The sequence below is a fragment of the Phaseolus vulgaris genome, chromosome 11, assembly GCF_000499845.2.
Source record: "Phaseolus vulgaris cultivar G19833 chromosome 11, P. vulgaris v2.0, whole genome shotgun sequence".
Taxonomy (NCBI): domain Eukaryota; kingdom Viridiplantae; phylum Streptophyta; class Magnoliopsida; order Fabales; family Fabaceae; genus Phaseolus; species Phaseolus vulgaris.
In genome coordinates this window covers 53,462,632-53,475,424 of record NC_023749.2, presented here as the reverse complement: position 1 = coordinate 53,475,424, position 12,793 = coordinate 53,462,632, and the positions used below count along the sequence as shown (strand labels likewise).

The following is a 12,793-nucleotide window of genomic DNA, read 5'->3' as shown; positions in this document are numbered from 1 at the left end:
AACAATTTAATAGCAAAAACACTTAATACTTAAAATATTTGTAATGCAAAATTTATTAAACTTATCCCTATTTATTCTAGGAATAATTTACAAACAAGAGCCAAATCCTGTTTCAAATTCCAAGATTTAATATATGTAGTATATGAACTATTAGTACCACATATGCTATTTACTATAATCATGCATATCAATCAATTCTAGAACAACTTATATATGTTGATTGGGAAAACACAAGGGGTTTCCTTTGAATTAAACAATTTTAGCAACATATTGGAGACGTGGTAAAGATACTTAGACCATTGTTAGGCCTGTGTTGTGGTTCATTTAATTGATAAGATTATAATTACCCTTCAATTGTAACTGCCTAAATCCTTTATATATATACAAATATTTTACTTGAAGGCTTGTTTAATGAAATTTGGTGTTATTCTAATCATTAAAGCTTTAATATTTTATCTAATACATTACTATAAATCTAAATTATTTTTTGTAGAAAAAAAAGGAAGAATTGAAGAAATAGGTAGAAAAGCCTTTGAAAGATGAAGCCAAACTCATTGTAAAAGCAAATTTTGAGTTTAAAGTGAGATCATACTGCAAGAGGAAAGGTGTTTAATTGCAAGAAATTGTATACTTTTGCTAGTATATTATATAAGTCTCTTGGAAAAAATAATATTTGAGTTTTTCATTTTACTTTGTATGATTTGATACTTGTCAAGAACTTAACATTGAGCTAAGTTTTGTGTGAAAATAATTGATTGATATAGATTTTGATTTTTTACACTAGAAAATCAATAAATATAAACTAATTTTAGAGATTAATAATAATTAATTATTATATTAATTAAATTAGATATTATTTTAAAGACTAACAAAATTATTAGTTTTTAAATTAGTTTCTATTTTTAATAATTTTTTTTTAATTGGTATCTAAATTTGGTAGTAAAGATCTTAGTAGATAATTAGATACTAATTTAAAAATTATTTATCAATAATAAAAACTAATTTAAAAATAATAATTTTTTTAGTTTTTAAAATAATATTTTAAATTAATTTTTATTTAATGATTTTTCTTCTTAGTAGAATATTTAATATATTAAATTGGGAGACTACTTTCTACCATCAACTTTATTAAAGTGACTTAAAGTACCTTTAAGTAAAATAATTTTGTTTTGAAAAACATATATGTTTTTTCTTATTCATTTTTGTTTCTTTTTGATAAATTAGTTTATATTTTTTTAAACTTCAATTCAGTAACTTCTTCAATTTCATGATAAATTTAAATATAAAGAGATATTTAAATTCACATGTTCTTAAAAATTCTAAAAATAAGTTAAATTATGAAAACCAAGTTAAAAAAAATACAAGAATAAAAACACATTTTTTTTTATTTAATTAGTTTTTTGTTATGTAAACAGAACACCACCTAGGAATAGAAAGAGATTAGCCTTTATATGTTTTAAAAAAACTTAATTATATATTATTAATTTTAATCGGTTAAATGAGGTTTTTAAATAAATTGAAAATTATTTTTATATATGTGATTTTTTTTAACTAAATATTAATTATAATATATACTACCTTCATGGAATATTAATATTAAGGAAAATAATGAATCTACATGTTTAATATTTACTTGTATTTCATTTTCATTTATTTTCTACTTTTACTCAGTCTTCTGAATAACTCCAAAAGACATCCAAAAACACTCTTTCAAATATTCTAAAGTCAATTGGTACACACAATCTGGATTTTGAAATCAGAGAGGAAAACCCCAGCAACCTTTTTTTTAACCTTTCTTCACCATCACTTCAATGATATCATAATGTTATTTAAAATTGATTAATTTAAAATTTATTTATAAAGAATTATTTTATTGGTATAATAGGTTTATATCTAATTTTTTTTTTTATAAATACATATAATCTATCTATATATTTAAATTTTGATCTAGTATTTTTATATATATTTTTTATTTTCTTTTAATAATATATTTTTTAAATGATTTTTGTTATTTGAATTGTTTGAAATACCAAGTAAAAAAAATAAAAAAATAAAAAATAAAAGATTCATGATACTTATATATTTTGAAACCATTATCTCAGTTCAGATCAACAAAGATACCTAATAAACACAGAATTGAAATGGAGGATTCGGTTAAAGATGCATCTGAGTGTAGTTCTGTTGAGCAACACAACATGAGTGTGTCAATGATAGAGAAGGGTTTGGGAAACTTTGGGTGGACACAGTTCCTTCAATGCATCCTTGTGTCAGTGGCAATGTTCTTCGATTCACAGCAATTGTTCATAGCAATCTACACTGATGATTACCCAACATGGCACTGCACCAACCACACCTCAACATGCACCTCACATTCTCACATCTGCAACCTCCCAAAGTCCTCTTGGTCATGGGATGGACCCTCTTCTAGGACAATCATATCACAGTTTGGCCTTGAATGTGCCAGCAGCTTCATCACAGCTTTACCTCAATCCTCTTTCTTCCTTGGTTGCCTTCTTGGTTCCTTTCTCTTGGCCTCCTTGGCTGACACATCTCTTGGAAGGAAGAACATGATCATTCTCTCTTGTTTATCAATGTCCATGCTTTCACTCACCATCATGCTCTCCACCAACATTTGGATCTACTCTGCCTTGAAATTCCTCATTGGGTTTTGCAGGTCATCCATCTCCACATGTTGCTTGGTGTTACTCACAGAGAAAGTGAGCACTGAGTGGAGGTTCACAGTGGGGATCATAGACTCTGTCTTCTTCACATCAGGGTACATGTCCTTGCCCTGTCTAGCTTATGCCAACAGAAATTCTCCATGGAAATATCTTTACCTGTGGACTTCTGTTCCTGCCATTTCTTACTCTCTCATTGCTTACCTTTTTGTCACCGAGTCTCCAAGGTGGCTTCTCATGCAAGGTCGAGTGAAAGAAGCAATGGCAATGCTTAAAGGAGTTCAGGAAAATGGTGCAAATTTAACTGAAAACCAGCCTCCTCAACAAGCTTTACACCAACAAAGATTTTGTCTTGCAGAAGAAACTAGTGTTTCACCAACAGACATGTCCTTATTTAGTACTCAATCATGTCTCCAACATAACTGTCTAAAAAGGGTTAATGTCTCATGCTGTGGTGGAGCAATGGATTTAACTGAAAACCTACCAGAAGAGCCTCCTCAACAAACTTTACACCAACAAAGATTGAGTACTCTAGCAGAAGAAACTAGTGTTTCACCAACAGACATGTCCTTATTTAGTACTCAATCATGTCTTCAACATAAACAGAGTTATCTTCAAAGGAGTGAAGACAAAAAGAAAGAAGGGGTTTCATTTTTTCAACTTTACTCTTCAATAGCAATGTTGTTTAGGTAATCATACATTCAACCTCAATCTTTTATATAACCATATTACAACTCTCAAATATTATTATTTTAATATTTTTTCGTATGGTAATAATATATTTACAATCAACACGATTACAACTCGAAAGAAAAACAATTTTGTACAATGAAACAATTTTAAAATTGTAAACTAATGCATTTCAATTTACAGTTCTCAAAAGTTCATATCATTTAATTATAAATTTATCCTTTATTTTATATATTTATTTCTAAACTAAAGAAAGACTGTATACAAGTAATCAAACTATGATTTTCCATGTTGTTCAGAGCAAGTTGGGCTCCAAAACGGATGGTGGCAGTTATGGGGTTAGGTTTTGGCATTGGAATGGTGTATTTTGGCATGCCACTAGCAGTGGGAAACTTGGACTACAACATTTACCTTGCTGTTGTGTTCCATGGCTTGATGAAAATACCCTCTTGCGTGGTGACCTATTTCTTGGGAAACTGTTCAAGAAAGTTATCCATTTTTGCATTCTCACTGGGAAGTGGAATATGTTGCATAGTGTGTGTGGTGATAAGCAATGGAGGAGAAGGTGTGAAGGTGTGGGTAGCAGTGGCATCGTTTTTCTGTGCATGCATTGCTTTCAACGTGTTTCTGATATACATGATAGAGCTATTTCCCACATGCGTGAGGAACACTGCAGCATCACTTGCGAGGCAAGCTGTGGTGTTTGGTTGCATATTCTGTCCGTTTTTGATATCTGCAGGGAGGAACAACAACATTTTCTCTTATGGGGTGTTTGGAGTGCTTATAATTTGCTCCACTTTCACCTTGTTGAGTTTACCAGAGACCAGAGGAGTGACTCTTTCTGATACAATGGATCAGCAAGAGAAGAAGGAAACTTCCTGCTAAATTGCAAGTGTAAGTCTGGGTTCTACAAGGGATAAAGTTAATGAATATATATAAAGTTAATATGAGAGTCTTTTCTACAAGTTTCGTAGGGTTTGTTGTTTGGTAAAAGGTCTCAATGTAAAGTCAGTTCCTCGGACTTAATCGAGTTAGGTCGCATTAAACTAGTTGAGTCAAATAATGTTAGATCTAATTGAGACGGATTCACTTCGAGTTGAGTTGATTTAAGTCGATGTTGAGTCAAATAATGTTAGATCTAATTGAGACTGATTCACTTCGAGTTGAGTTGATTTAAGTCCATGTCGAATCAAGTTCATATTAACTCCTTTTAGGTTGAATTTATGTTAAACAGTATCAGTTGACTTGAACTTAAGTTGGGTTGTTTTAACTTAGTCACATAATTTAGATTGACCTTTAATCTTTCAATTAAGTTGCAAATAGTAAAAATTAATAAAAGATAAATCTATAATTAATGTAAAATATTTGATAAATTTGTAATTTAAAACATGTTAAAAGACTTGTGCAATTTTAAAAATATTTAGGATTTAATTAAAGTCTTGTAACAGGCAAATCCATCTTTGGTTCTGATTCTAACCCAGGAAGCTTTCAGGATTAAGGGTTTTTCAACCCACTTCTTTAATAGGCCAATAAAATGGGATATTATAGGAGTGAGTTGAGATTGACCCATAAATTCACAACTCTCCTTGTAATGAATTAACTTATAAGTATAATTACACTTTGATAGTTTTACGTAAATAGACTATTATTTAATATGTATAAATTATAATATATATCGTTTAATAAAATGTTTTTTGACATTTTTTATTTTTTAAATGTAATTATTATTTTATAAAGTGGATAATGGCCTAACAAGATTATAAAAAGAAAACTCAAATTTTGTAAATTTGTTGACCTTATACATTTTGTAAGTTTTTCTGACTACCCACAAACCAAACATATTTTGATGCCACACTGATATATCACAGTTAAACTCAACCTTTTGATGAAGAATCACATTTGTAACTTCAAAGAACAACTCTAAGAAGCTTAAGGAACACATCTTACTCATCATTTTTGAGTTGTTGATGAAAAACACAGCCAATATAGTGATAAGTTTTTATACTTATTGGTGCATATCAATCCCTTATATGAATTTCACTCACTCATTGAATTTCTCCTAAAACTGTGTCTTATAGTTTTACATGAAACTTGCCTTGTAAAATTTGGTTATTCTTAAAAGTAAGTTTGTGTATTAAAATTTTACCAACAATTCAATACCAAACCCTTTGCAATTTTAATGAAAAAAATGAAAGCCAAAAGATTGTGCTCACTTACGAAGTAAACTATTTTAGGTACACTACCTAAAATTACAATGCTTGAAAGATCCATTCATTCAGGGAACCATAATATGTTACAACAATTATGAGTCAATTCATATGTGCCATCAAAGTTGTAGTTTCCCGAATGAAGACATTTTCTTGGTGAAGTATGAATCTATGCAGATTGTTGTTGTGCACTCTGGAGGGCTTCAAGTGAGTTGGAAGATCCAAGTATGCCAATCTATCTGGATTTCATCAATTTAATAATTTTTTTTATCAGCAAAGAATAAATAAAATAAAATAAGATACTTCAGGAGTGTTCTAATCCTTATACAAACACTTTAGGAGTGTCTCAACCCTTATAAAAAATGGTTAAGGCGAATGTTTTTAAAATATATCTGGATTCATCAATTTAATAATAGAAGCGATTATCAACATGATACAACAACTACTCAATATGCAAAGTTTGAATCTTAAATCAAGTAATGATCCTTTTCAAGTTTCATGAATGAACCCAAGGAGATACATAACAAGAAAGGTAATATATTGAAGAAGGAAGTCAACTTCATAATCTTTTGCTAAAACATAAAGCTTGTTTGAATTGGGAAACAAATTTTTCATTTTTTTACAAAATAATTATAAAGATATAACTTCATCTTCACTCTATTTCTTATTTTGAACCCAACGACCGAGTACTATCAAAATATTTTACAATCACCATTCCAAAATAATAATATCTTAGGGTTGTCATACACTAATTAAACAATACTCAGTAATAAAGATTTAGTAAGAAAATACCCTCAAGTTCCTATTACTTGAGGTTAGCTTTTTGGATGATATGTCTCTAGGAATCTTGGTACTTCCAATTTATGATGGTATCTTAGGCTGAGCACAATATTCTTAGATCTTGTCACTGTTTCTCTCATTATAACCATTTTAACATCAAACACTAATGACTGCTGGGTTATTTATGAATATGTATAGTTTAGCTAATATCGGTTTTGTTAATATATGGATTTTGGTCTACTCCTCCCATATTTTTTTTTGTATTTTCTTTTTTTTAATAATACTTTTTTCCACGTGATAGCATATGTATGATTGTTGTTACTTGAAGTGTCAACTTAGATGAGATGTCAAGTTGCATAATGATGCCTAACATGAAAGCTTTTATAAAAAAAAACACTAACGACTGAGAAAATTAACATAAGAAATTTGTTTTTCATCAGACATGAATTTAGTATAAAGTCTAGTGCAACAACAGATCATTTCATGCAACCTTCTACATGACCGAATTCTAAAACACACTGATAATTCATTTAGAAAACTCTCACCAACTGACGAAGCTACCTTGTAAATAGACCATATATTTTATAGAACAAGTATACCATGTTGTAGCTTTGTCAGTGTCTGTTCAATTGAGGTGCAAACATTGATTGCAATAAATATGAAAAATGCAAAATAAATTACCAGAAAGAGTCTCTCATATCAAGATGCTCTTATTGATTGTCTTGCTGATTTTGCCCTTCAACATCAATGCAGGGAGAGCTGATTGCAACTTCTCCAGAGACATTTCGGAGGACAGTGGTTTCTATATGCATAGTAGATCTTGATTCAGATGCTTCCACGGCTTGTGTTTCTTCATTGTTCTGTGACTGTTCCATTTGTCAGTATATGTGTGAGGCATGACCATTGATCAGTGATCTAAACAGTTCGGTACTATTGAGAATAACCACAAATCTAGTATAAACAGTTATTCAATTGAATAACTCTAAATTCTCCTACAGTATCTTCCTATGAATCCTCCTTTATCTTTCCAAGAAGGCATTAAATTTATTTACTGTTTTTATTCAATACTTTCTTTGTAGAAAATCAGAAAGATATCAATATATCCATTAATATGACATGTTTACACTTAGAATCTTGAAAAGGTATATTCTATTGATTTGTCATCAAAGAAGGGTCAAGATTAAAACCATGTGGGGCAGAGTAGTAACTTGCAAACACTCCTTCCCAAACAGTTATCAATTAAATAGTCACAAAACCATTTATATGTAAGACTCAGTGCTGCAAAATGAGTACAAAATGATCGAAGTTGGTGATATCTACCTGCAAATCAGATGTCTGTGTCGAAGATTTAGCTATGGTTAGTAAGGAGAAGCGGCAGAGAGGGCAGGTGGTGTGGGTGGCAAGCCAAAGATCAATGCAGCCCATATGAAATGTGTGGCCACATGCAGGTATCTGTTGAAGCCTATCCTCTGACTGGTAGTCCAAGAGGCATACTGAGCATCTACAACAAAACGTTTTGTTTCTGATAAGTCCAACAAACACTCGCTAAGATAGACTCGAAAATGACTATGATACCATATTAAAAAATGGACTTTAAGCCTAACTCAACCTCATAAAATCAGCTTATGAGGTGAGGTTTGCACCTACTTATAAAGAATGAAATGTCTCAATCTCTAGTCGATGTGTGATCTCCAACAAAATGAAGCTCAAAGCTAAGGGCATCATGAGCAAGTCCTAGAGCATTATTTGGGACATTTCTTAACAGATTTCCTGACATCAGTTGACAGACATTAACTCCACAACACTGCAACATTGTCCTGTCCTTAAGTATTTACTTAACTTCAACTACAACATTAACAGAATCAGAGCCCACTAGTGATATGGCTAAGAATATGTAAATAAGTGGAAGGCATCTCTCTCCGTAAGAGTTACTTTTTGGGATTAAATTAGACCTGAACTGAAATTCTAAGATAGCATCAAAATCAATCCTAATATTTGTTATTAGACATATCATGTCACCTCTTACTATACCTCCTATAACAAATGTTCTGTCCTGAGAACTACTCACTCAAAAGTTTTAGTCCTCAATGTAAAATGTGTGTTGAAAAGACTACATTGCTAATATAATTAAAATACGGTATATAAGTAGGAACAAATTTCATCCCATGAACCAAGTTTTAGAACTAGGCCTTAGCATAGATGTTAGAGAATATTGTGCCTATTGGGTTGCCTACAATTGGACCTTTCTCAGGACACCCAAAAATGTTAGAGATCTCATGTTAACTAGTAACATGACTATAACAGTGTGTATATTTGAGAAGCATCTCTCATCAAATAACTCATAATGATCAAATAACTTGGTTTTAGAGCTTAATACGGCCTAAACTCAAATTCAAACATGATTTAAAAGTTATGGAATAAAAACAAGGGGGCAATGATAAAAGAAAATGAACTCACTGGGTATCTTTGACAGAGAAGCTTTCCTTGTAGACAATAACTGGCAGCATCTCTCTGTGTTCTTTGTTCAAGCCCAACTCAGCCTGGTAGAGGAGCACCCAGAAGAAAATTGAACAGAAAGAAATGCGAATGAATCGAAGTGGGTGAAAAAGAGTGTAACTTTGCTTACAGTGGAGATGGCATTGTGGTTGTGGTCGTCGAGGTTGTTGGGAAGACCAAAGTGGGTGATCCAATGGAGCCTGGTTCGTGGTCGGAGGTAGAAGAGGTAGAAGAGAAAGAGGAGAATGAGAGTGAAGAAGATGGGGACACAGAAGATGAAGGCTCTGTAGAGTCTGAGTTCGGTTGAAGCCTCAGATCTGGTGGCGGCGGCGGCGGTGGCGGCGGTAGACCAACAGCCGCAGGAAGAGTCGGAGTCGGAGCAGCCACAGGAATAGCCTTCAGACATCACTCACTCCAACATCCAACTTCCAACAAAACAAAAACATAAGAGAAAATCAAAATTTATGTTTAAATGTTAATGTGATGGATGATGTTTTGTTGCGTAAGGACAAGGAACTGAATAATTCACTCCATCAAGAGACACACACACCAAATTCAATCATCTTCTTCTCTTTGCAATTCAACACACAAACGGATAAATCGCACCAATTATTCATTATTTAATTCTTATTTCAAATAGTTTCGATAAAAAATATTATTAAATTTCTTCATCCCATAGAATTAAGGTGTAAACCAATCTCATTATCTTCTAACATTAAGAGTCATGTGTTTAAAAATAGTAACTAATAAATAATGATCTCTATTTTAAATGAAAAAGAGACGATAAAAGGAAAAATATGGAGGAAAGTACAGTATATATAGAATGTAACTCAAGTATAAATAATGTATATTTATCATTATTCATAATTATCAGGTTTTATTTATTGTGACAGCAAATATATATTGGTATTTTTAAAACGTGTTGTTGTTTGAATAAAAGTATATTATTAGGCTAAATAAAAATCTAATTAAATAGATTTGGTCTATTTAAAATCCGGGTTCAAATATATGAACTCATTTTTTTCCTCTCAAAAGTCTAGTAGGTTTGATTTGACTTTTAGGTTTTTTAGTTTTTTTTTTAAAGTCTACTTTATAAAGTTTTAAATATCTCTTTAGTTTTTAGTTTTGTATTTTGATGTGAAATTGATTTTTGTTTTTAGTTTAAACTTTAGATTTTTTGGATACTTATAATAAGAAAATTATTAGAGTAACTTCTTACTAATTTTTTTTACATGACAAACAAATTTTCAATGTGAACTAAAATGTTAAAACATTTTATGTTGATTTATCGCTGATGTAAATGTTATAATATTACAATACAATTTAGGCTTGTTTGTTATGTATTGATAAAAAAATTTCAATAATTTTTTTATTACAAATACCAAAGTTTAGATTAGGAAACAAGAACTATGAAGAAAATATATTTAACTCTTTTATATAAAAATTTGTCAATATGAATGTGATAATGTGGAATGAGAAAACCTTCTTCAATAATATATTAAATCAATTTGATATTTTAACTGTTTTGTTATTTTAGAAATTTATCCCATTTTTTCTAGTTTAAATTTATCTATTTATATATATTAATGTTTTTAAAATTGTAAAAAAATTAAAAGAAAGGGGTAAAAGGACAAAGTGTGAACATAAGATTAAAAAGGAAAGGAAGGACAAAGTTATTGGTTGTGATTGATTTAAAAGGAAAGGCAAGAGAAGAAAAAGGGAAGGATAACATAAATCCTAAATTTTTTCTTTTTAAATAAATTTTTAAATTTATACTTTTCTAAAATTGTATTATTTAAATTAAAAAAATACGAATATACATATGCGAGAACACATGTATTTTTACTAATATATTACAATATAAGTTAAAATAATATGAGTTTCCTTTATATAATAAAATATAACTTAATTTCTATCAATAAAATAAATATATAATCAACTATGTTTAATACATAATCAATTAGTTCTCACTTATTTATATAAATTATGATTCACAATACTCACACAAACCATGAGGTAAAATATTAATAGCTAATTAGTTAATACTTAATTTTTTTATTAATAATATAAATTCTTTTAGATATCAATTAGTTATTTTTTTAAAAATTATTTTTATTTAATAATATTTTTAGTGTTAATATATACTATACTATGTGTTTAGTTTTATTAGAAGAATTGTGATGGAAAATGTGCATGTGAAACTACAGTACAAACAATTGAGAAATTAAGTTTGTTGCAGTTAATCACCATGTCATGAATACTAAAAACACACATAATTATAAAAAACTTTATTGAAACTTTAAAGCTATTTTAAAGCAAGTGAAGAAAATATTTAAAATATATTGTAATATAAGATACTGTTTCTGAATTTATTTCCACTGAATTAATTATGTCCCTCAACTTATATATCTCTGAGTTAAATCTGAAGCCACGAAATTTGATGGTAGATTAGATATAGTGCATGCAGAAACAATATCTATGATACACTGAATTTGATTCACCACCACAATCTTTTAAGCTGATCATAGTATGTTAAATAAATTAAGATTAATTAATCAACAAATCCTTGAGGAGACAAAGTAAGTGTTTCATGAGATTAAATTATGTTTAGACTTACATTATAAAATTAAATGATACAGGACTCAGTTTTAGATGACCCAAGCAAGTACTTTTTTTGTTTTGTTTTAGATTATGTTTTCGAATGAGTTTGGGGATTAGAGAACGATTGCTCATACTTCCGTGTTCGGTCGATTTCACATTCTCGATGCTCCTCGATGCGTTCACCCTCCTGGTTGTGCTTCCCTTCCCTCGGTCGTCCTACTCCTCAGACGGGGGTGGTACCTGCGGAAGGCACTCCAATGCTCAAGTCAGTGGGGGTATCGGCACTTGGTTATTAGAGTACTGTAGATAATGACGTACCTTTCTCCTTGAAATGCGTGATATTTATATTACCTTAATGGGCCTTTACTATTGGGCCAGGTTAGGGGCGCTGGTTTGCGCTTAGGGTTGTGTTAAGCCACCCTTAATCGTGGATTAGTCTCCCTAATCCGGTCAACCTTTGACTTGAACGTTATGGATCGGTCGACCACGTGTGTAACGCGGTCGCCTCTTTATCGTTTGGGTGGCGGCATGGGCCGAGTACTGGCCGACTCAGTGAGTCGTCCGGTCATACCAGTACAGTGACGCCCACCATAAGAGGGCACTATTCCCAACCCCTATTTATAGCTCGAAGACGTCTCGGAAAGCCAAATGTCACAAGATCTTAGCCGTTGAATTTGCTTGATCCAACGACCCACATCGCTTGGCGCCCAAAAACCCCCTCATAAATGCGCGACAAATTTCAGGTGAAACGGATGAGTATTGACACACGAAAAAAATCAAACAGTTTCACACACAAATGAACCTTCCTTTCAGCCCTGGCAGTGATGAATAAAAAATTTATTGCCAATCTTGTGGGACGAATCTGGGGCTCAGATCTCAGCCAAAACTCAGTAGACACAGTGACGAACGTCTGGTAAAAACTTCAGACCAAAATACCCAAGGAGTAAGGCGTAGTAAGTCCCAGACCGAGAGTGAACAAAACTGGTTTTCCGAAAACGAAACGTCCTGGCTTTTCTACCCCGTATCTTCTTTCTGTGATTTGTTTATGGACGTGCCTCCCTACCTAGGTGCAAACAACATAGGAAGGTACTTGTGTGATTTTTTTCGGCGCAATACGGACCCAAAATAAAATTTCAGAAATTAGGGAGAAATTTCACAAGTTTCGGTAGAGGATAGCCTTGGTTTGCACAAAATTTCTGAAAAATTCTCCCGAAATAGTTTATTCCTGAAATACCACGTAAGAATCTCCACTGAATTTGAAACAAAACGCGACAAATTTCAGGTGAAACAGATGAGTATTCACCCACGAAAAAAATCAAACAGTTTCACACACAAAAGAAC

General features: G+C 31.4%; 2 protein-coding genes across 4 annotated transcripts; one reads left to right on the top strand and one right to left on the bottom strand.

The window, feature by feature from the left end:
- The first annotated feature begins 2,076 nt into the window (after positions 1 to 2,076).
- On the top strand, positions 2,077 to 4,685 carry LOC137826231 (organic cation/carnitine transporter 2-like). Its single transcript, XM_068632122.1, has 2 exons — positions 2,077 to 3,367; positions 3,668 to 4,685. The coding sequence occupies exons 1-2, from the start codon at positions 2,142 to 2,144 to the stop codon at positions 4,251 to 4,253; spliced, it is 1,812 nt and encodes a 603-aa protein (XP_068488223.1). The 5' UTR covers positions 2,077 to 2,141; the 3' UTR covers positions 4,254 to 4,685.
- On the bottom strand, positions 3,519 to 9,455 carry LOC137826235 (RING-H2 finger protein ATL7-like). Of its 3 annotated transcripts, none has more exons than XM_068632134.1 (5): positions 8,982 to 9,455; positions 8,813 to 8,895; positions 7,676 to 7,856; positions 7,037 to 7,221; positions 3,519 to 4,246 (listed from the first exon to the last, which is right to left on the bottom strand). In XM_068632134.1, exons 1-4 carry the CDS (start codon positions 9,255 to 9,257, stop codon positions 7,066 to 7,068), a joined length of 696 nt encoding a protein of 231 aa, XP_068488235.1. In that variant the 5' UTR covers positions 9,258 to 9,455; the 3' UTR covers positions 3,519 to 4,246; positions 7,037 to 7,065. The 3 variants fall into 3 exon arrangements, with proteins under 3 accessions (XP_068488235.1, XP_068488230.1, XP_068488243.1); XM_068632129.1 differs by lacking the exon at positions 3,519 to 4,246 and adding an exon at positions 5,521 to 5,814; XM_068632142.1 differs by lacking the exon at positions 3,519 to 4,246 and adding an exon at positions 5,521 to 5,814 and having other exon boundaries at positions 7,037 to 7,215; positions 8,982 to 9,448.
- Positions 9,456 to 12,793: the final 3,338 nt, after the last annotated feature.

What these genes read in the sequence shown, in the direction of transcription:
- LOC137826231 (XM_068632122.1), top strand. Translation starts at nt 2,142, where the DNA reads ATGGAGGATTCGGTTAAAGATGCATCTGAGTGTAGTTCTGTTGAGCAA. An exon ending in TCAATAGCAATGTTGTTTAG is followed by an intron (nt 3,368 to 3,667) that starts GTAATCATACAT and finishes CATGTTGTTCAG; the next exon opens with AGCAAGTTGGGCTCCAAAAC.
- LOC137826235 (XM_068632134.1), bottom strand. Translation starts at nt 9,257, where the DNA reads ATGTCTGAAGGCTATTCCTGTGGCTGCTCCGACTCCGACTCTTCCTGC. An exon ending in TTCTCTGTCAAAGATACCCA is followed by an intron (nt 7,857 to 8,812) that starts GTGAGTTCATTT and finishes GTTTTGTTGTAG; the next exon opens with ATGCTCAGTATGCCTCTTGG. An exon ending in CACAGACATCTGATTTGCAG is followed by an intron (nt 7,222 to 7,675) that starts GTAGATATCACC and finishes CAAATGGAACAG; the next exon opens with TCACAGAACAATGAAGAAAC.